This window comes from Callospermophilus lateralis, chromosome 10 (assembly GCF_048772815.1).
Source record: "Callospermophilus lateralis isolate mCalLat2 chromosome 10, mCalLat2.hap1, whole genome shotgun sequence".
Classification (NCBI taxonomy): Eukaryota; Metazoa; Chordata; class Mammalia; order Rodentia; family Sciuridae; genus Callospermophilus; species Callospermophilus lateralis.
In genome coordinates this window covers 132,740,121-132,760,313 of record NC_135314.1, presented here as the reverse complement: position 1 = coordinate 132,760,313, position 20,193 = coordinate 132,740,121, and the positions used below count along the sequence as shown (strand labels likewise).

General features: G+C 51.7%; 1 protein-coding gene across 1 annotated transcript in view; it reads right to left on the bottom strand.

The window, feature by feature from the left end:
• Positions 1–20,193, bottom strand: part of Col7a1 (collagen type VII alpha 1 chain) — a 32,874-nt gene that overhangs the window by 3,613 nt on the left and 9,068 nt on the right. Inside the window, exons 25-108 of the mRNA XM_076867087.2 lie at positions 19,846–19,972; positions 19,609–19,755; positions 19,349–19,521; positions 19,215–19,250; positions 19,105–19,131; positions 18,970–19,014; positions 18,837–18,899; positions 18,339–18,419; positions 18,211–18,246; positions 18,035–18,070; positions 17,798–17,869; positions 17,612–17,689; positions 17,371–17,397; positions 17,236–17,289; positions 17,057–17,119; positions 16,899–16,958; positions 16,743–16,778; positions 16,494–16,538; positions 16,380–16,415; positions 15,854–15,898; positions 15,726–15,761; positions 15,572–15,607; positions 15,178–15,210; positions 14,967–15,020; positions 14,831–14,890; positions 14,704–14,739; positions 14,519–14,599; positions 14,382–14,417; positions 14,173–14,217; positions 13,901–13,972; positions 13,625–13,669; positions 13,368–13,394; positions 13,142–13,171; positions 12,937–13,017; positions 12,827–12,862; positions 12,228–12,263; positions 12,069–12,149; positions 11,825–11,860; positions 11,374–11,436; positions 11,243–11,287; positions 10,205–10,240; positions 10,097–10,132; positions 9,891–9,986; positions 9,739–9,774; positions 9,617–9,652; positions 9,467–9,514; positions 8,921–8,956; positions 8,681–8,803; positions 8,402–8,602; positions 8,268–8,303; positions 8,133–8,186; positions 7,887–7,955; positions 7,768–7,812; positions 7,583–7,645; positions 7,345–7,389; positions 7,051–7,086; positions 6,898–6,933; positions 6,704–6,748; positions 6,499–6,531; positions 6,357–6,419; positions 6,201–6,236; positions 6,041–6,121; positions 5,836–5,904; positions 5,659–5,694; positions 5,540–5,581; positions 5,321–5,365; positions 5,189–5,233; positions 4,444–4,479; positions 4,301–4,360; positions 4,056–4,163; positions 3,207–3,278; positions 3,039–3,074; positions 2,752–2,811; positions 2,588–2,632; positions 2,320–2,355; positions 2,179–2,214; positions 2,043–2,099; positions 1,855–1,926; positions 1,342–1,413; positions 1,099–1,134; positions 714–794; positions 432–485; positions 304–357; positions 148–210 (exon numbers count right to left, since the gene is read on the bottom strand). Of these exons, the coding sequence (XP_076723202.2) occupies positions 148–210; positions 304–357; positions 432–485; positions 714–794; positions 1,099–1,134; positions 1,342–1,413; positions 1,855–1,926; positions 2,043–2,099; positions 2,179–2,214; positions 2,320–2,355; positions 2,588–2,632; positions 2,752–2,811; positions 3,039–3,074; positions 3,207–3,278; positions 4,056–4,163; positions 4,301–4,360; positions 4,444–4,479; positions 5,189–5,233; positions 5,321–5,365; positions 5,540–5,581; positions 5,659–5,694; positions 5,836–5,904; positions 6,041–6,121; positions 6,201–6,236; positions 6,357–6,419; positions 6,499–6,531; positions 6,704–6,748; positions 6,898–6,933; positions 7,051–7,086; positions 7,345–7,389; positions 7,583–7,645; positions 7,768–7,812; positions 7,887–7,955; positions 8,133–8,186; positions 8,268–8,303; positions 8,402–8,602; positions 8,681–8,803; positions 8,921–8,956; positions 9,467–9,514; positions 9,617–9,652; positions 9,739–9,774; positions 9,891–9,986; positions 10,097–10,132; positions 10,205–10,240; positions 11,243–11,287; positions 11,374–11,436; positions 11,825–11,860; positions 12,069–12,149; positions 12,228–12,263; positions 12,827–12,862; positions 12,937–13,017; positions 13,142–13,171; positions 13,368–13,394; positions 13,625–13,669; positions 13,901–13,972; positions 14,173–14,217; positions 14,382–14,417; positions 14,519–14,599; positions 14,704–14,739; positions 14,831–14,890; positions 14,967–15,020; positions 15,178–15,210; positions 15,572–15,607; positions 15,726–15,761; positions 15,854–15,898; positions 16,380–16,415; positions 16,494–16,538; positions 16,743–16,778; positions 16,899–16,958; positions 17,057–17,119; positions 17,236–17,289; positions 17,371–17,397; positions 17,612–17,689; positions 17,798–17,869; positions 18,035–18,070; positions 18,211–18,246; positions 18,339–18,419; positions 18,837–18,899; positions 18,970–19,014; positions 19,105–19,131; positions 19,215–19,250; positions 19,349–19,521; positions 19,609–19,755; positions 19,846–19,972 (4,761 nt within the window). The remainder of the gene's footprint in view (positions 1–147; positions 211–303; positions 358–431; positions 486–713; positions 795–1,098; positions 1,135–1,341; positions 1,414–1,854; positions 1,927–2,042; positions 2,100–2,178; positions 2,215–2,319; positions 2,356–2,587; positions 2,633–2,751; positions 2,812–3,038; positions 3,075–3,206; positions 3,279–4,055; positions 4,164–4,300; positions 4,361–4,443; positions 4,480–5,188; positions 5,234–5,320; positions 5,366–5,539; positions 5,582–5,658; positions 5,695–5,835; positions 5,905–6,040; positions 6,122–6,200; positions 6,237–6,356; positions 6,420–6,498; positions 6,532–6,703; positions 6,749–6,897; positions 6,934–7,050; positions 7,087–7,344; positions 7,390–7,582; positions 7,646–7,767; positions 7,813–7,886; positions 7,956–8,132; positions 8,187–8,267; positions 8,304–8,401; positions 8,603–8,680; positions 8,804–8,920; positions 8,957–9,466; positions 9,515–9,616; positions 9,653–9,738; positions 9,775–9,890; positions 9,987–10,096; positions 10,133–10,204; positions 10,241–11,242; positions 11,288–11,373; positions 11,437–11,824; positions 11,861–12,068; positions 12,150–12,227; positions 12,264–12,826; positions 12,863–12,936; positions 13,018–13,141; positions 13,172–13,367; positions 13,395–13,624; positions 13,670–13,900; positions 13,973–14,172; positions 14,218–14,381; positions 14,418–14,518; positions 14,600–14,703; positions 14,740–14,830; positions 14,891–14,966; positions 15,021–15,177; positions 15,211–15,571; positions 15,608–15,725; positions 15,762–15,853; positions 15,899–16,379; positions 16,416–16,493; positions 16,539–16,742; positions 16,779–16,898; positions 16,959–17,056; positions 17,120–17,235; positions 17,290–17,370; positions 17,398–17,611; positions 17,690–17,797; positions 17,870–18,034; positions 18,071–18,210; positions 18,247–18,338; positions 18,420–18,836; positions 18,900–18,969; positions 19,015–19,104; positions 19,132–19,214; positions 19,251–19,348; positions 19,522–19,608; positions 19,756–19,845; positions 19,973–20,193) is intronic.

The window sequence follows — 20,193 nt, the reverse complement described above, 5'->3', positions numbered from 1 at the left end:
ATCCTGAAATCTCACGACTAGCCCCACACCATCCCCCAACACCTGAACCCTCTACAACCTTCCTTGACCTTAAACCCTCATCACCCTATTGTAGCTTTCCTTGCCCCATCCTGACTCCCCATCATGACCACTCAAGAGATCCTGTACCTTGGGACCAATCAGGCCCTCTTTGCCAGGAGCCCCAGACTGGCCTGGCACACCAGGCTCCCCCTGGAGAAAAGAAAACAGAGCTTAGACCCTGGCCCAGCAGTATCCCACCTGGCCCACCTGTTCCTCCTCATTCTGGGTGTTCCTCATACTCACCATCTCTCCTTTTCGTCCTACCAGCCCTGGACGGCCAGGAAGACCAGCTTCTCCCTACAGGCATCAGGTTTGGGGTCAGGCTTGGGTACCAGATACCATGGTCCCCACACTCACTTTTACCTCTGTACCTTGTCTCCCTTCTCTCCATCAAGGCCACAGGCTCCCTTCAGCCCCCGTTCACCCTAAGGGCAAAAAGCAGGTGAGAAAGAAACTTCCAGGTACTTCACCATATGAGCTCTTCACCCTAAAACTAACTCCCCCAACAGACTTTAGACATTCCAACATCTGACCTAACACCCAACATTATCCCTGGATACCCTAACATCTGACCCCAGCTTCCTCACCTCCAGTATCCAGCCTTCCTGACAAGAAGAACAGAACAAAACAAAAAAACCTGATCCCCTTCCCACCTTGATGCCCCTGGGGCCCATGAAGCCAGTATCTCCTTTGTCTCCTCGGAAACCAGGTGCTCCATCCTTTCCTGGGGCTCCCTGGGGTGGGGGGAAGGTGTAGACATGAGGTCAAAGGAAATTAGTGAAGAGTTGCAGCAGGGAACACCATAAGGTGACAATCACCGTGGAGGCCAGCAGCATGGGAAGGGAAAAGTTTGGCATGGGGAAGAGTCACTTTGGGCAGGCATCACCATCATAGGGGATTACTATGGAGGCGGGGTCCCCTGGGAAACAGGAAGACATCTTGAGACATTGGTCACCATAAGGTCAAAAGCTACATGAGTGAGACCACCATGGAGATGGAGTTCCCACAGGAGGTCTCTGTGGGAGTGAAAGCACTTACCGGGTCACCAGGGATCCCTGCAACACCAGGCTCACCCTACAGGAAACATTATGGGAGAAACCTTCAATGTGACCATTCTTCATGCTGGCCTATCTGTTGCAGCTACTTGGCACCCCTGAGGCCAGAAATCTTGTGTTAACACTCATGTGGCCAACAGCAAGGGGACGAGGATCCCTACAACACTTAGGAGAAACCCAGGGACAGGTGTGCGTAATGTGTGTTTGACTCTAGTGCAGAGTTTACCTTGGGTCCTATGAGTCCTCGAGCTCCCGTTGACCCAGTGGAGCCCTTGTCACCAGGCTCCCCCTTGGTGCCCTGTGGGAGGGACCAGGAGAGGAACAGTCAGGACCGTACCAGGCTGGAGGATGACTGGCGCCTCCAAGTTAGGGCAGGGTTCCTCAGTGTCGCTCCCACTGACCCCAGTGGCTCCCTCCCTTCTACCCAGGATTCAACAACTCATTTATTGCTCTGGGACCCCAGACTCCTGCCTTTCCCTTACGCTAGGCCCTTTATCCCATCTGGACTACCCTAACACCCAAGGAGCCCGCTTTCAGGAACTTCATAGAGCCACAGTCTACCCAACTTCTTACATTAAGGCCCTAAAGCCCTCCCTCTATCCCCATTCTCTCAAGTCACTACAGCCTACAGAAGCCCTGCCCCTAATCCCCAGAAAGACCCCTCCTACACTCACAGACCCACTATGGAATCCCCATACCTTCAGGGATCCATATAGTATACCCACCCTCTTCCCTGTACCTTGTCACCAGGGTTTCCATTGTCTCCCCGAGGTCCTTTGTCACCATCTATGCCCTGAGGCCCTCGTTCACCCTGGGTCAGAAATTAGAAATGAGGGTCAGAGCTTGAGACCTTTGAGCTTTCATCGCCACAGGATTCCCTGTCACACTAAGGAAGACCCAATCTGCACATGAACAAGACTCACTCACCATTTCCCCCTTGGCACCCCGTGGCCCTGGAGGCCCCACAATCACAGCTAAGTCACCCTGAGAAGGCAGAAAGTAGTCAACAGAGTCAAGAGCACCCCAATCTCTTGCTCTTCCCATCCCCCATGCCCACACTCACCTTGTCACCCTTTAGCCCTGCAGTTCCAGCATCACCCTATTGGGTAAAAGAATGTGAATCTCATTCAAGCTGAGGAGCCTTTAGTCCTGAATTATATGCCCCACCCCACTCACCACAGGGGCATTTTACCCACATTCTTACCTTCTCTCCTCTGTCCCCCCGGATGCCTGGGGGCCCCTACATGAAGGAAGATGACCATAAGCTATGAGGATTTGAGGGAACTAGTGAGGAGACAGTTCAGGGATAGGCAAAGAGAGAGGGACAGAGGGGGAAGGAAGGAAACAGAGAGCTAGAGCAGACAAGGAGAATTAGAAGGCTGGGGTGGACTGCAGAGAGTGTCCCAAGGGCATATAGGGGACAGTCAGGGTACTGAAGTCATACTCCTGGCACTTTCCCCAAAGGAACCCACCATGAGTCCTCGGGGTCCCTCCTGACCAGGGTGGCCGTCTTCACCCTGGATGGTGACATTAAGTTAATTGACTCAGGGGTTGGAAATTCAAGGCAAGAGTGGTCATGAAGGAGTCACTGTCTGCCTCTCTGGCAGTGGGCCTGGCTATGAGAAGACATACATACCCGGATACCTGGCTCGCCACGCTCGCCTCGGGGCCCAGGAAGTCCTGCTCCAGGGTCTCCCTGAAGATCAATAGAATATCCTGGATAAGTGAGGGGACTCAGTGGGGGACAGAGGGCCATGGGAGATTAGTGGAGGTTGGAGGTTGGAGGTGACTAGAGCACAGGAAAAAGAAGATGACCATAAGCTATGAGGATTTGAGGGGACTAGTGAGGAGATAGCTCGGGGACAGGCAAAGAGAGAGGGACAAAGAATAAGCACACTAAAGCCAAGGTAGAATTCCATCTACCTTGTCTCCTTTCAGTCCAGAGGCTCCAGGCACTCCCTGTGGGTCAGAGTAAGGTAAAGGTCCTATGGTCCTTAGAGCCCACACATACCCAGCCCTGCAGTGTGGTTTATCCGCATTATAAATTCTCATGTGGACAGACTCATGGGGCATTGGGGCACTTCTACTCACCGCTGACCCTGGTGGTCCAGGTGGTCCCAAGGGGCCTGGGGGACCTTCTCTTCCTGGGAGGCCTGCCAGACCCTATAGGAAAACGGGACAAGAAAGGCAGAAAGTAACTTAAGAACCTTCTTTCTCTTCTTCTCAAGTGAGGAGCCCCTAAGACAGGGTCTGGTTTCCCTCCTCCTCACCCACCACTAGATTTAGAAGTCTTGAAGTCATCAAGTCATGTAATGGAACCACTATATGACCCAGGTATCAATCCCTAGGTTTATACCCAAAGGACTTAAAATCAGCATACTATAGTGATGCAGCAACCTCAATGTTTATAGCAGCTCAATTCACAAAGATGACCTATAAAACTAACCTAGATTCCCTTCCACAGATGAATGGATAAAGAAAATGTGGTACATATACACAATGAAATATTACTAAGCCTTAAAGAATAATTGAAATTATGGCATTTGCATGTAAATGGATGGAAATAGAGAATATCATGCTAAGTGAAATAAGCCAATCTCAAAAAACCAAAGGCCAAATATTTTTTCTGATAAGCAGATGTTGATCCATGTGACAGGGAGGGGAAGGATAGAATGAAGGAACTTTGGATTGTGCAGAGGGGAGTAAAGGGAGGGGTGGGGTGGTAGGGATGGGAAAAACAGTAGAATGAGACAGACATTATTACCCTATATACATGTATGATTATACTTTTGATGTGACTCAGCACCATTACAGCCAGAAGAATGAGAAGTTATGCTCCATTTGTGTACAATGTGTCAAATGCATTCCACTGTCATGTATAATTAATTAGAATTTTTAAAAAATAAGTCATCAAGCCCCCATGTGTTCCCAGCCACTCACCCGCTCTCCACTGGGGCCTGGCTGGCCCATCTCTCCTCGAGGGCCTGTCTGACCAGGAAACCCAACAACACCAGGAGCACCAGGATTACCAGGAGGGCCCAGGTCTCCCTGAAGGAGAGAGAGCAAATGGAGAAGGGGTTATATGGGACGCCTTTCTGGGACTAGTCCTAGAATTCCTTCTTTCTCCCACCTCCAGAGGCTACCTTGCCTACTGTCCCTGCCACTATGATTGGATACTGACTTACCTTCATACCTGGAGGACCAGTTGGCCCAGGAAGCCCTTGGACCCCAATTCCTGGGTCACCCTTTGAGGGAAAGAGAGGTCATATCAGGATCATGAGGTCTCAGGATCATGACCCCCAGCAGGGACCCTTCTGGGTAAATATACCTTGTTTCCTTTAAGTCCTGGAGCCCCTTTTTGACCCTGAAAAAAAAAAGTAAACAGCACTTGAAAGGGTAGGAATATACAAACCAAACTTAGACATGGGCCAAAAACATTCCCAGGGGGGCTCAGATATGATCATGAACCCACGGAAACTCAGGATTATAACTAAGGCTTGACTTACAGAAGTCCATGGGTTCATGAGTACATAAACCGAAGTTCAGATGTGACCACAGATACGTGGGAGTTCAGGCATGACCAAAGGCACATGGAGCTCACACACGAGTGCAGACATAAAGGAACACAGATGTGGAACTCAGACAGGAACTCTACTGTGTCTACTCCCAGGAAGCTTAGATGTGACCACAAATGTGTACTCAGACAGATGGGGGTGGGAGACGGGATTATAAACACAGGTCCAAGGAAAGGCTGGCAAGAACTCAGCTATGTCCTGAGACTTAGATCAGATAGCCCACACACATGTGGGCTCAGACATGGTAAGGAATAAAAGACAAAGAATAAGCACACTAAAGCCAAGCTGGGACAGCCTCACAAACTCAGAAGTTTGAGTATGGAAGCTAAGAGTGTGTGACCCTGCAAGGTGCCCAAGAAGCAGGCTCTTGAAGTCATCAAGCCCCTCAAGCCAGATCCAGGGATTCAGATCTATGCACTGGCCTAAGAATGATCCCACATGTCCACAGTCATACTCAAGCCAAGCTTGGACCTGTCAGACCCCAGACCCCAGACTCACATCTTCCCCAGGGTCTCCAGGTTCTCCTGCACGGCCAGCTTCACCCTGCACAGAAGTGGTGGTGAGATCTAGGGCCACTCAGCCTTATGTCTCCCTGCCCAACATTCAGACCCTAAGACCAGGTCTACTCACCTTCTCACCCCTTGGCCCTGGCAGTCCTCGATCACCTTTGGCCCCCTGTAGACACAAGAATAAGAAAGCAACTCAGGCATTAGTTACAGATAGATGAAACTCAAGGAAAAGAGGCACCAGCAAGATGTCAAATGTGGGGCATATTATATAAGTTGAGGGTCATGAGGGTGGGTAAACTATGGGTCAAAGACCCCTTGCTATCAGAGGTGCCACACTTACCGGTTCACCCACCAGGTCTCCAGCAAGGCCTCCCGGGGCACCCTAATGAAGAAGAGGTGTCAGTGGGGTTCCTTGGCATCCCCTCTTGGTCCTCCCTTCCAGGTCCCTAGTACACTCACCTTCTCTCCCTTTGCTCCAGGGGGTCCAACTACCATCTGTGGGGAATACCCAGTGAGTTGCCTAGCCACCCATCCTCCCCAACCCTACCCTGCCATCATGAATGGAATGTGGAAACTGAGGCTTGGGGTGAAGCAGAGGAATTGGTGCAATAGGTAGAGGTCAGGGTCAAAGGTCACCTGTCCAGGGGTCCCCATGGGTCCAGGTTCTCCTTTAGGTCCAACAGGGCCAGGCAGACCTGGCGATCCCTGGGGCAGAGCAGTATGGGTAACTCAGAGCCTCTCCACCATTCTGTCCCTACTGCCCCACTCCTCATATCCAAGCACAAAGCTGGGCACAAGGCCCTATGATAAGCCTGCTATGAGCAACCCCCAGAACACATACTGGTATACCAGGGCTTCCTCTGTCTCCATCCTTTCCACTGGCGCCATCACGACCTGGGGGTCCTGGCTTCCCTGTCTCCCCCTAAGAGGGAGGAACTTAGTTAGGGGCCTAATGGTTGACCCCTGACTCCTGAAATCAGACCCTTACCTCTATGACTTACCACTTGTCCAGGCAAACCTGGTGACCCCTGAGGACCCTGAGGGGAAACAAATATGGGAATGGATGACACAGGGCAAAGGACAAAGGAAGACATGGGAGAACATGGAACCCAGTATGTAGGAACACAGTATCCCTTAAAGAGCCACAGATCACTCACCACAAGGCCTGAAGGGCCGGGGGGGCCAGGAAGTCCCACAGCTCCAGTAGGTCCAGGCAGGCCCTAGAGGAAGAAAAAGTTCAAGGAAGTGCCACTTCCACCCATTTCCCTGTGACCTTACCCTATGAGTTGGGTCACTCACCCGTCCTGGGGGTCCTGTCTCTCCAGGCTCTCCCTGCAAAAGACCCAAAAAGCATATGAACAGAGTCCACAGAGGAACTCCTGGTGCTTAGCATAATCACCAGGAATGATACCCCAGAAGCTAGCAGAGCTTATTCTGGGTATAGATAAGGCTTGAAGGATCCCCCTCCTCCACCATCCATATACTCCCACATACCTATACTCACCTTCAGTCCAGAAGGTCCTTGGGGTCCGGCAGGGCCAGCAAGACCCTAGAGAAAAGTGTCAAGGCAGGGAACAGGGATTAACATTGTTTGCCTGGGTTCAGGGATTCCCATAAACAAGGTGTGGTTCAACAGCAGACTGATGCCTGACCTATCCCTCCCATACTCCCACCATTTAGTGCTCCCCCATCACTCACTGGGGCACCAGGCGGTCCAGGGTCTCCATGGCCACCCTGTTAGAAACAGTCAGATGAAGAAAGCCAGCCCCACCCCACCAGGGAAACTAGGCAGAACTGTTCATGGGGTTGGGCACAGGATGGGGCAGGAAAAGTAAAGAATTCAGTACTCACTGCTGGGCCAGGGGCCCCCCTCGGACCCTGCAAACCCTGCATAGAGAAGAAGATAATGAGCCTCAATCAAGGCCTCACTTGGGCCATTCCCACCACCTGGGAATCTTTGCTTAGGGGCCCATTTCCATGCCCCCACCCTCCCAGAGACAGATCACCGTGTATCCACAAACTGCCCTTCGGATAGCACACATGGTCCTGTGTGTACATGCACTCATGTGCATGTACACACACACACACACACACACACACAGCAGAATACCAAAGTCTGCGCAAGCTGCTCTTGCCACCACTCACCAGCTTTCCTTCAGGCCCAGCTACACCACGCTCTCCTGGTAGACCCTAAAGAGAAAAGGTCTAAGGCTACACTGTTCTTGTGCCCTGACCTCAGCTTCTCCCCCAGTCCATCACTCCCTATGCAGCCAGAAGCAGGAGTCAAATAGTCCAGGTAGTGCTGACTCCAACTTTGAATATAGGACAAAACATGGAAGAGCCACATTCTTTCATACAAGTGGTCCATGGGGCAAGGACTTACTGGGTTGCCATCATGACCTCTCTGTCCAGGTTCTCCCCGATCTCCCTTGATGCCTGGCACACCCTGCAAGCATAATATCATGTCCTGAACCCCCAGTCCCTGCCATGTGCCCATGTACATACACAATACCACCCCTAGTATGCCACATAAAGGAGGGGGAAATACAGTGTGATAGAAGACCTCACCCTGTCTCCTTTGGGGCCTCGGTCACCATCGCTGCCTGGCTCTCCCTGTGGGGATGTGATGTCAAGTCAGTTCTTATAGACTTTGCAAGTGGGGGTCCCCAGGCTGATCCCACACTGACCTTGGCACCCTTGAGTCCAGGGGGCCCTTGTTCTCTGGTGAGTCCGAGACTTGGATCATCTATAGTCACCTACAAGCACAAGGTCACAGGGGAGAGAAAGACACAGAAGTGTCACGATGGGTCACAGGATCACAGAAGGTTATAAAGTCAGAGACACCACATGGATTTCTGGGGCCCAAGCTAAGGGTGGCCTCCTGGTCACCAGTCACAGCAGTCACAGGCCTTGGGCAGGGCTGAGGTAATCACCTTGGGACCAGGAGGACCAGGGGGTCCAGGGAGGCCAGGGAGGCCATCTCTGCCCTGCAGAAAAGAAGAAAATGGGGAAGTTTTGCCAGCACATGCTCCAGGAAGCTCCACCTCACAGGGCCCCATCTGGCTTACCTGCTCTCCACGTTCTCCTTTCTCTCCCCGTTCTCCCTGAAGTGCAAACAGTAGGTTGAGGGTTATGTCCATGAGAATCCAGCACCCCCCTCAACCCCACACCCCTGGCCCTCCCAGACAGTCCCCAGGCTCACCCTCTCTCCTGGCCTTCCTGCCTCCCCCTCACCCCCAGCCCGACCTGGGAGCCCAGGAATTCCAGGTTTTCCAGGCTCCCCGGCAAGGCCAGGAGGTCCAGGGGGGCCTCTCTCCCCAAGGGCCAGGCCAGGTGGCCCCTGAGGGCCAGGGTCTCCACGATCTCCCTTTAGCCCTCGTTCTCCAGGAAAACCAATGGAGCCCTGGAGGAGCAGAAGATGAATGCTGGTGGGTGTACAACTATGCCTCCCACAGGGCATACATACTAAGCCACCACTTACCTCCTTGCCTGGGGGACCCCGCTCGCCTGGGTCCCCTTTAGGGCCACGGCGCCGTTCAGTCATAGGCAGAAAACCACCAGAACTCTCATCCCAAGACTCCACAATCTCCCGCAAGGCAGATGTCTAAGGGTTGAGAGGAGCAGGGCCCGTAACTGCCACCACCTACCCCTTGGGCCTTGTGGGCACTACTTGCAGCATGAGACCCCCACCTGTTCCCACCCCAGCCCCTAAACAGCTTACCTTGATGCCAACAGTTTCCAGAAATCGCTCCACATTCTAGGAACACAAGGTTGGTGAGGGACTACACACAGAAAAGAAGCTCCTGCCTCCTGCTTCATACTGCCCCCACAAAGAGCCTCCAATGCCCTCTTTTTAAAAAATATTTATTTATTTATTTATTTTTAGTTTTCGGCGGACACAATATCTTTGTTTGTATGTGGTGCTGAGGATCGAACCCGAGCCGCACACATGCCAGGCAAGCGCGCTACCGCTTGAGCCACATCCACAGCCCACTTGAGCCACATCACAGCCCCTCCAATGCCCTCTTGTCCTGGCCTCTTGCCAAGCATATTTTCAGTCCTATTGAGACCCACTTGGGGTCCCTCTCTGGCATGTCCCCATTGCCCAGGTTCCCTTAAGTATAAATTATAAAAATCCTAATGGGGCAGGGGACAAAGCACAGAGAACAGAACCTGTGGAGCCTCATAGCAAGGGGAAGAAGATGGAAAGGTTGTCATTATGGGCATGCAAATGAGTGTTAAGGGCCAGGTCCCAAAGTCAGCTCACCGGGACACTCCCAGGTTCTCCTCTCAGGCCACGCTCTCCAGGCAGGCCCTGGAGGGATCAAGAGACAGGCTGCTAGGATCCAGCTTATGAGGCATGTGTGAATATGTGGGTCTACAGCTACTTAGGCAAATGAAAAAGGTGGGGCCTCACCTGTTCCCCTTTGGATCCAGTCTCCCCACGGTCACCCTGAAAACAAGGAATGATTAGGTGAGGAAAATGTCCCCCAATCTGATCAGGCCCTCACCATACTCCTACCCAACTCACACACTCACTTTGAGGCCGACACTTCCTGGGACACCAGGAAAACCCTAAGATATGACAGAATACAAAAGGATCATATAGGATCATGCCATCCTGGGAGGTATCTCAAGAAACATAATGGCCTCTGTTTCTCCCAAGTTCCAGAACTACTCTGAACACTCACCTGGCCAGGAGGGCCCACCTGCCCTGGAAGACCTGGAGGGCCCTGGAGCCCAGGGATACCAGGAGCTCCACGTTCACCCTTGGGGCCCTCATGACCCTGTAAAGGATGCAGTCAGCATCAGAACACTGAGATCCCAGGAAAGAATAGAGTCATATCTCACAGAGTCAGGATGTAAGATCAGAGGTTACAGAAAATTCCACACTTACTTCTCTCCCTGGAGAGCCTGAATCTCCCTTCTCTCCCTAAGGAAGACAAGGGTTTTTCAGACATGGCCCAATCCAAAGCCACAGGAGACCCCAGGGAAGGGGCTTTACCTTCCTCCCATCTTCTCCAGGGTCCCCAGGTTCTCCCTGTGGGCAGAGGACTCATATTAGCTCAAACAATCACCAGTATCTGGAGACAACACACTGTCTCGGCAGATTTCAGATGACTATGACTGTCTGTGCCTCTACTTCCATGGCTGTTTTTGTCTTGGAGTGTGGCCTGGACCCAACTGAGTAAGCCGCTGCAAGACTAAGGGTGACCTGCATGGGCCTGCTCACCTTCATGTCCCCCAACCTGGTCAGGCCCTCACCATAGCCCCTACCCAACACACACACTTTTCTGGCTTTCAAGATAACACTCCACTATGCATCTGGTTTGGTGATAATCCATGTGACCCAGTAGTGTATGCATCCATGTATATCTTAACAGGTGTATCCATGAGTCTCTGTGTCACAGAAGTGATTTTGTGACTCACTCTGTCTGCACATCTTGGCCCATGTCTGCACTTGGGCATGGGCTTATACATGTATAACTGGGTCCCCAGTGCCTTGAGAACCATGTGTCTTGGCATCTGTCTACAAGTCTTGTATTTCAATGTGTATGACCAAATGTATGTGGATGACTATGGATATAAATGTATGTATCAGCAAATATGTCAGATGACAGAGTCAAGGGTATGTGTTTTACTAGGTCTCAATGTAAGTCCACATGTAGTCCTAAGTCCATTTCTTAACATATATCTGAGTCCAGTTGAAAGTGTCTATATATGAATATGTCTCTATATGTCACCAAATAAGGCTTCATGCCAGCATGTCTGTACCTGTCAATTTGTGTCTGGTTCTTTGTCTATGCCCATGCCTGTGGGTTACCTTGGACCCAAGTTGATACATTCATCTATGAAGTTGCCGTATGTGCACTTAGAACTGTGTTACAGGATATATCTTCACACCTGGGCTAGGTTTTCAGGGGTTGGTAGGTGTCTACATGTGTTAGCACATATACTTCATGAGTTGTCTGCGTATTTGGGCTATGTGCATGTGCTGGGATTCTTTAGCAGGTTTTGCCCTGGCTGTCCTGGACACACTCACATTTTTCCCATTCAGGCCAGGTTTGCCATCCTCGCCTGGCTTTCCCTGTGGAAAGAGATCATCCATCAGATGTCAGGGCTTAGGAGAGGATAGGAAGCAGGCAAAAGGACAGCATGAAGGCCTGGACTTACCAGTGCTCCAGGGGGTCCTGGAGGACCAGGTGGGCCTTGTTCTCCTCGGAGGCCAGGAAGTCCCTAAAAAAATCTTGGTTAGGTTTGAGAGGGCCTCAGATATCCCTAGAGACACACCTCCATGGACTGAAAGATGCATTAAAATCCTACTCCAGTGTAGAAACGCCAAGGATTAGGAGGTCCCTTTGGGATCCTATGGGTTAAAGACACTCCTGCTGCTGAGACTCCCAAGGAAATAATCCCCCAAAGCTAGAGGACCTATTAAGATCCTCAAGGCAAAGAAGATCAGAAAGGGGGAGTCTATTGAAACCTTCAGGCCAGGGACTCAGACCCCTCCCAAGGAGAAGGAAGAACCAACTGCCTTCACTCTTACTATGATTATGATGGACCTGGCTGTGGTTCATGCTGGACCCCTGAGCCACCCTCCACCCCAGAATCTCCCCTCACTTACGTCTCTCCCTGGGTCCCCAGCTTTTCCTGCAGCACCCTGGGGAAAGACTCAAAGTCAGGATCATGGGGTCAGGGGCCCTGTCCACCAACAGGGCACCAGTTTCTATGAACTCAAAGCCTGCATGTCAGTAGCATGCCCATCCTCAAACTTCAAGGCCAAGACCAGCCAGATGAGACACAGGTTTTGGGCCCTCTTATGAGGAGGTACAGGAAGGGGATTCTTAGCAGTAACTACTATGACTCACATGCAGCCCAGGGGGACCAGGAGCTCCTGGTTTCCCATCCAGTCCATTCCGGCCATCCAGTCCAGAGGGGCCCCGGTCACCCTGAGGAACAGAGAGTGGTAAGAAGCATCCAAGACTGATATGAATCTTGGAGTCAGGCACAAAACTACACTCTCTCACCTTTTCTCCTGTTGGGCCTCGGACACCTGGGTCCCCCTAGAGGGAACAAGGTCATATAAGAAGTAAGGACAAGGGTTGGGGTTGGCTCAGTGGTAGAGCACTTGCCTAGCATTTGTGAGAAATGGGATTCAATCCTCAGCACCACATAAAAATAAATAAATAGAAAAAAGGCATTGTGTCCATCTACAACTAAAAATATTTTTTTAAAAAAGAGGTAAGGACAAGGGCTGGGAATGAAGCTCAGTGGAAGAGTGTTTGCCTAGCATGTGTGAAACACTAAGTTTGATCCTTAGCACTGCATTAAAAGAAATAAATAAACAAAATAAAGGCATGCTGTCCATCTACAACTACAAAGAAATTTTTTTTAAAGAGAGAGTGACGGAGAGAGAGAGAGAGAGAATTTTAATATTTATTTTTTTTAGTTTTTGGCGGACACAACATCATTGTTTGTATGTGGTGCTGAGGATCGAACCCGGGCCACACGCATGCTAGGCGAGCGCGCTACTGCTTGAGCCACATCCCCAGCCCCACAAAGAAATTTTTAAAAAGATGTAAAGACAAGATGAGTTTTGGGCTGAGGGGCAAAATTCAGCACTCACCTGTGGACCCTGGGGACCCCGAGGCCCATCAATGCCCTGCGGAGAGAGGGAAAAAGAATCAGAGCATGTTTTCCCAGGCCAGCCCCCACCAAAGGACCAACCATACTCACCCTCTCCCCAGGAGCTCCAGGTGGCCCAGGATCACCCTTCGGTCCTCGAGGACCCTCCTGTCCACGGTCCCCAGGCTCTCCCTGTGGCAGAGACAAGCTTGCTAAGGAACTAGTCCTTGAATCACAAAGATAAAAGATATCAATGTGGGGTACTGAGATCCTTTATAGACTCACAGCTTCACTCTACCCCACAGACCCCCAGTACCTTCTCTCTGGCTCCAAGTTCTATGTCCACCTGTGGACAGTGAAAAGAATGCTTCAACGAGGGGAAACAGGAGTTAGAGAGGGACGATGGGGTTAGTAGGGATTGAGGGTCAATGGAAGTGTCAGGGGGGCCATGGAGGAAATAGAAAAGGTAACAAGACACAGTATGAAGTCAACAGGGGCAGGTGCAGGAGATAACAAAAAAACAAACCCAGCTCAGTGCCTACCGGCCTTCCAGAAGGTCCTGGGGGACCCTGGAAAAGGAAATGATCATAGTGAACAAGAGCCCTGAGGTCCCAGGGCATGCTTCAGGTTTGCCCCAGGTTCAACTCTGCCCCCAAATTCCTTGAAGAAATACCCCAGTACTAATTCCCAGAAGGTCATCAGCAACCTCCAGGCCCCTGGCACAGATTCTGACTAATAAATTGGCAATGGCACCAGGGAAATTTTCATCCCACCTGAGCCCAGGGCCAGCACAACTCACCGGCTCCCCACGGTCACCCTTGGGTCCAGATGGTCCAGGGCTGCCCTGCAGAGAGCCAGAATGTCAGGGTCACTTGGGGAAGGTAGTAATTTGGAGGAACCTTGAGGACTTATGGAGTTCTGGTGGCCATTGGGGGATTGTGATAAGGGGTCACAGAAAGTAAAGATCATAAGGGTTAACATTGCAATGTTGGAGTAGCAGAATCAGGTGCTGGAGACTGGATGGTTGATGGGTTAAGGTTGAGGTCAGGGTAAGGTGTCAGAGGTTGAGACTCACGTTTCGTCCATCCTCTCCAGGATCTCCTTGGTCTCCCTTCTCACCCACAGGACCTCGGGGTCCAGGTGCCCCCTGAGAAAAACAGCTGGTCTGAGACAAACCTTCATAATATTTTGCAGCTTCCCTCATGAGTCCCTATACTGCCCCAGGTTTTCCCACCACTTTCCATTGCCACATTCTCCCATCACCCTCCATCACCCTCAGTGCTCCCTATCACCTTCATGCCATAGATTCTCCCATTAGCCCTCCTACTTCTCCCTGCTAAGACTCACCCGAAGGCCACGCTCACCAGCTTTTCCAGGCAAACCTGGTTCACCCTGGTGACAGAGAGAAAAGTGGAGGTGGAATTGGGGAAAAGAGTGCCCAGGCACCAACTGGATAGAAGGCAGGGAATAGGTTGGATGACCTGTCAGAGTCCCCAGGCCTTGGGATCATAGTTCCAGGGTAAAGGATCAAAAAACACAGTAGGGAGAAATCTTACCGGGGGACCTTCATCACCTTTCTCTCCAACTTCACCCTGTGAGACATGAAAGTCAGACCCAATCCAAGACCCCTAGTGATGCTGGCAAATTCCTTTTCCCCATATCTTCCATGGCTCCCCCAATTCCAGCCTCTTACATCTCGTCCTCGGAGGCCAATAGGTCCAGGAGGGCCAGGCCGCCCAGAGTCTCCCTTCTCTCCAGGAGAACCTGAGTCACCCTATAGGGAGACAAGAGTGAGGTGATGAAGAAAGCATGTAGCAGACAGCCTTTAAAGAAGTGACCCCAGAAACCTTGAGGGCACCCAAGGTCATAGATACTCACTGGAGGTCCTGCTCTTCCAGTGAGACCAATGGGACCCTGAGGATGGGGGAAGGGGGACAGAACTTAGTGTTCTCAGGTACCACCTCTTCTCCCTTTCTCACACACCCCCATCCCCACATTTATTCACCCGGTCTCCACGATCTCCTTTGGGGCCAGGGTCTCCAGGAAGAACCAACCCTGGTGGACCCTGTGAGTGGAAAGATCAGAAGTCAGTAGGTACACTCTTCACCTGACCCACCTCTAAATACTTTCCCTTCTCTCACCTGTTCCCCTTTTACTCCAGCAGCTCCTTTGGGTCCAGTAGGCCCCATATCTCCCTGAAAGTAACAAAGACCATCAGTGTTGGTCCCAGAGTCCAGGTATCTCCACAATCCAACAATCATGCTTCAACTCTTGTGACCTTCAGGTAGGCCCAGAGTTCTATGACCTTGACATCAACCTTGTAACAACTTCCCCTCCCCTCACCAGATGTACCTTTTCTCCTTTGGCTCCCGCACCAGCAGGTCCCTAAAAACAAATAGTATAGATATTACTTGACCCCACCTGGGGTTCAAAGGATCAAAATCTTGATTGGAATGGGTTATATATAACTGGAAATCATAGAGCAGTCTTTGCCCAGAGGTCTCAGGGTCACCACTGAGAGCAGGGGGGTTATACAAAATGGGATAACACAAAGTTTGTGACCAGTATGGTGGTTAAAGGTTCAGAGGATCACAATCAGGAGTCTGGAAGCAGGTTATAGCATAAAAAAAGTCACAGACTTCTGAGCCTGCCCAGGAATCCAGGGTTATAGAGTCACATAGTATTGTTTATAGGTCACGGCTCCAGGGATGTGCTGGGCTCAGAACCCCATCCTTCCCACACTCACCACTACTGCAGGGTCCCCGGGGCGACCAGGCTCTCCCTGAGAAGAGAGTATAGGGGCAGGGACAGGTTAGAGATCTACCTAAGAACCCAAGTTTCCAGTGTCCCACCTTCCACATCCTGATGCCAGGAGGTACAACACCCAGTCCACAACTCACCTTCTCTCCACGGCGGCCAGTGGGTCCTGGTGGCCCCTGTATGTGAAGAAAATATGAACTCAAGTGGAAAGTAGGAGGGGAAGACCACACAAAAGTTCCACTCCTCATCCCACCAGTCACAGACTCACTTCAGGACCCTCAGCTCCAGGACGTCCAACAATCCCAGGCAGTCCCTGGGGAAGAATAGAATTGCTGCTCCAGGTAGTGGGGTGGGGAGCAAGGGGATCATGAGTAAACAGTGGGTCGAGACTGGGGGTCAGAACTGAAGAGGGGTTGTGGAGAACTGAGATTTAGGTAGCAGGAGTCAAACTTGGCTGGAGGGCAGAGACCAGGTCATAAAAGTCGAGGTCAGTACAGTAAGGTCAGAAGGTTAAAATCCAGGTCCCTGGGGTTGAGGACTAGAGTCTGCATTAGTGGGGATTAAGAATTGGGTAAAGGGGCTGGGGATATAGCTCAGTTGGTAGAGTGCTTGCCTTGCATGCACAAGGCCCTGGGTTCAATCCCCAGCACCAAAAAACAAAACAAACAAACAAGAATCGGGTAAAGATGGGTGGATGACAGGATCAGCAGACATCAAGGGAAAGAAGTCAGAATCAGGAGAGGGCACAGAGTTCATAGGTAAGTTGGCACTGGCACTGAAGTCAGTGGGCTTACCTGGGGTCCCACTGGACCAGGAAGTCCCCGTTCACCCTGATGGAATAGAAGAGGTGTCAGAGCTAAGTCTGACCCCAGATCCTCATTGGCCCAAGAGCCCCAGACTGCACTTACTTTTTCTCCAGTCTCACCCTGGATCCCTGTCATTCCCCGGTCACCCTGGGAAGAGAGAGGATGGGAGAGGGGCCATGACTGGTGAAACCAAACAAGGTGTTGTAAACTCCAACTATCCCCCCTTCTCTGAAACCACATCCTCCAACCTGGACAGAACCCCTATCTCCTGGTCTTCCAGCCTCCCCTAACACCATGGGAGGCCCAGAGTATCACTCTTCACTCCTGAAGAGTACTAGTACTAGTACTCACTTTGGGACCAGTGACTCCAGGAGGTCCCTGCAAGCCCTGGAAAGGATGAAATTGGCAATTCAAAGATTTAAGTTTGGGCAAAAGGAAAGTGTAGGAGTTAATGGTTGAAGGTGGGGTCATACCTGCCACATTCAGAATCCCCAATCCCTAACTCACCAGCTCACCCGGGGTCCCAGGTTGTCCTGGGAGGCCTGGGGCTCCATCCTCACAGTCACCCTGTCAGAGAAACACATGTTAGGAAGACACAGGGAAGCCCTGACCCCACACCCAGCCTCTTGCCTTTGAACTAAGATACCAAGAGGCAAGTTTCCTACCTTTTCTCCTTTCTTTCCAGGGGGACCAACTGGGCCTTGGGGTCCAGGGTTTCCAGGAAGACCCTAGGAGGAATGCATAAACATATGAATCTAGGAACAAATCCCAGGCCCAGCAGAGCCCCCAGTTTCTACCCAAATCCCTGAGCAGGTTCCCCAGTAGAGCATCAAGATTCCCTCACCGGCAGTCCAGGTTCCCCAGATGCCGTGCTACCAGTACCTGGCCCAGGGGGACCCTGGGAGAGAACAGCAAGTCAGCAGATGGCCAGAGGAATCCATCTCCAAGCCGCCACCTGCATGTCTTATACCTAACTTACCCGTTCCCCACGATCACCTTTGTCACCCTGGAAAACAGATTATGACCCCATGAATCTGTACCATACCTCCTTCCCCAAGACAACAGATAGACAAGAGTCATAGTGAGTAGATTATAAGAATCACATGGGAACTGAGGAGTCATGACATGGGTGGGGGTCAAAAGGTCAGAACAATCAGTAGGTGTTGTAGGTTTCAGTGGAGTCATCGGGTCTTTGAATCACATGGGAGTCATGCTGTTACCTTCACAGCTGTTCCAGGAAAGCCAGGGGGACCACGGGGTCCTGGATCTCCCAAAGGGCCACGAGGTCCAGGAGGACCCTAATGAAGAGACAAAGTATAAGGTGCAAACCCCACAGATCTTACTCTCTTCTACACATTAGTTCCACACTGCAGATCACCTGCTCCCACCTAATCCCTGGGACTTACCGAAGGTCCAGGGTCCCCTTTCTTTCCAGGAAGCCCTAGTCCCTCTACTCCAGTGACTTGCCCAGGCTCCCCCTACAGGGACAGAGAGCAGTAGGCAGGATAGTGAAGGTTCAAGGTGGAAGAAAATTCTAAAGGTACCCCAGCTATTCCTTACCACACCTCAGGCCTGGCCCAAGATTGCCTGCAGCAACCTCTTCTTCCCTAGGACAACTTGACCCTCATTCCCCCTTCACCTACCGGCTCCCCCTTCGGGCCTCGAGGTCCTCGCTCTCCCTAAGGACAAAACAGAGCAGACAGTAGTGCTTTAGGCTCAGGTGAATCTCAGGGTGGCCCCATGGGCCAACAACACCCCAGCCCAGCCTCCCCATCCTGTAGAAAGAACCCTGGGAAAGCAAAGAAGGGAAGGCACTTACTGGTTCCCCACGAGGGCCAGGCCAGCCTGGGGAGCCCTGTAAATGGAGGCAAGAGTCAAAACAGTGAGAACCACCCACTCACTCAAGCATTTGTCCTACCAAGGCCTGAAAGGGCAAAGTTTGCTCACCTTCAGGCCAGGGGTTCCAGGGGTTCCAGGAGTCCCAGGGCGACCAGGGTTGCCTGGAGGCCCATCTGCACCAGGGAAGCCCTAAGGAGGCAAAGAGATCAGAAGAGGAAAGGACCCCCTCTCCAATGTCCTGCTTTGCTGAAGGAGCCCCAGTCCATCAACCAGGGATTCCCACCCCATAGTCCTCCAAGTATTGTCAGGGATGGAGCCAAAGGACAGAGAATGGCCCCTCTGAACTGAACAGCATAATAAGGCAGAAAGTATTCCCTGCCCCTGGGATCCATAACTGCTACCTGGAGCCTCTCCAGAGGATCTCATGGCCTCTCTGACCCCTCCACTTCAGAGTTTCCACCAAGTCTTTGATGTAGTTTATAATCTCCACTTAGGCTTCTAGGAATACTCTGTGGTCCTAATTCTACTTCCTCTTTCTTCCTTCTAAAACCCCTGAGATCACTAGGAAGAGCAACCTGGGGGACACCCCATCGTCTTCTCACTCACCCTTTCACCTTTTCCAACAGTACTTCCAGGAGGGCCTTGGGGGCCAGGAGCACCAGTCCTGCCCTGAGAGGGGAGAGTAGGTAAGGAGGTAGTAAGCCAGTCAGGACAGGGACAGGTGTGGGGAGGCACTCACCGGGAGACCGGAGGGGCCAGGAGGCCCAGCTTGTCCTTTCAGGCCCTAGAAAGAGTGATCAGTGAGTTCCATGCTGTCAGTTCTCCTTGCTCCACTGATGCCCAACCCGTTGTGTACTCCCACAACGCCACTCACCATCATTCCAGGTTCCCCTTTCTGGCCCTGGGAAAAGACATATCAGTGAGAATCAGCATGACTAGCCTCAGATGTGGCCTTTACCCACTCACTCAGGCCTGGACACTTACCTTTGGACAATGCACGGAGCAAGGCTCTGGCGGTGGCTATGAACACAAGATCTCTTTAAGTCCATTTGGTCCTTTCAAGAGCCCCAGGTCCCCTCATCTATACCACCTAGTACCCCCAGAGGCCTCTTCCAAACCTGAGTGGCTGAGGCTGCTTGACACAGGGCTATTGCCAGATCACTGACTGCCCGGTTCAGACTTGGACCATCATCCACAGCAAAGAAGTTCTGCACAGGGTCCACGCCTGGCACCAAGCGACGTAGCTGTTCTGGGTCAGCTCCAGCCAAGCCTAACATCATCACCTTGAGCCCTAAAGAGGGGTACAGTAGCCTGCATGATGTCCCCTCTGGGGCCATCCCTGTTCCCAGATCCCATCCCCATCAGCCCAATTCCTCACCAGCAGACTGGGCCTCGCGGATAGGACTGAATATGTCACCTCTCAATGGCTCATCCACTAACAGAACCATAACCCCAGGCACTTGTTGTCGGCGCCCAGGAGCATCTGGTGCCAACAGATATCTGTGAGCTGTGACCACAGCTGTGCCTGGGAGGAAAGACATGGCAGAATTGGGAGTTGGGAAACCAATCTCCTAATAGGGAATCCCAAGGAGTCCATGCTCACTGCAGTCCTCACCCAAGTTGTTCCCACTTGGGTCTATGTAGGGGATGTCACGGATCTTCTGCAAGATGATGCCAAGGTCATGGGAACTATTCAGTGGGAATAGTGGGGAGGGCCGGTGACTGTAGGATAGCAGGCCAACCTGGGGTAGAGGGAGATACAGAGCCTGGGGGGATGACAAAGCAGTGATGGGAACATATAGAACCTAGAGAAACAGAGGGGGGATGACTAAATTTGAATTTCTTATTAGGAGGTCAGTAATGATAATAGAATAGGGAGCCAACCAGCAGGTGAGATCTGGAGCCTGGGAGAAAGACTGGACCTGTGGTCGGGTAGACAGATGGTGACTAGTATGGAGCCTGG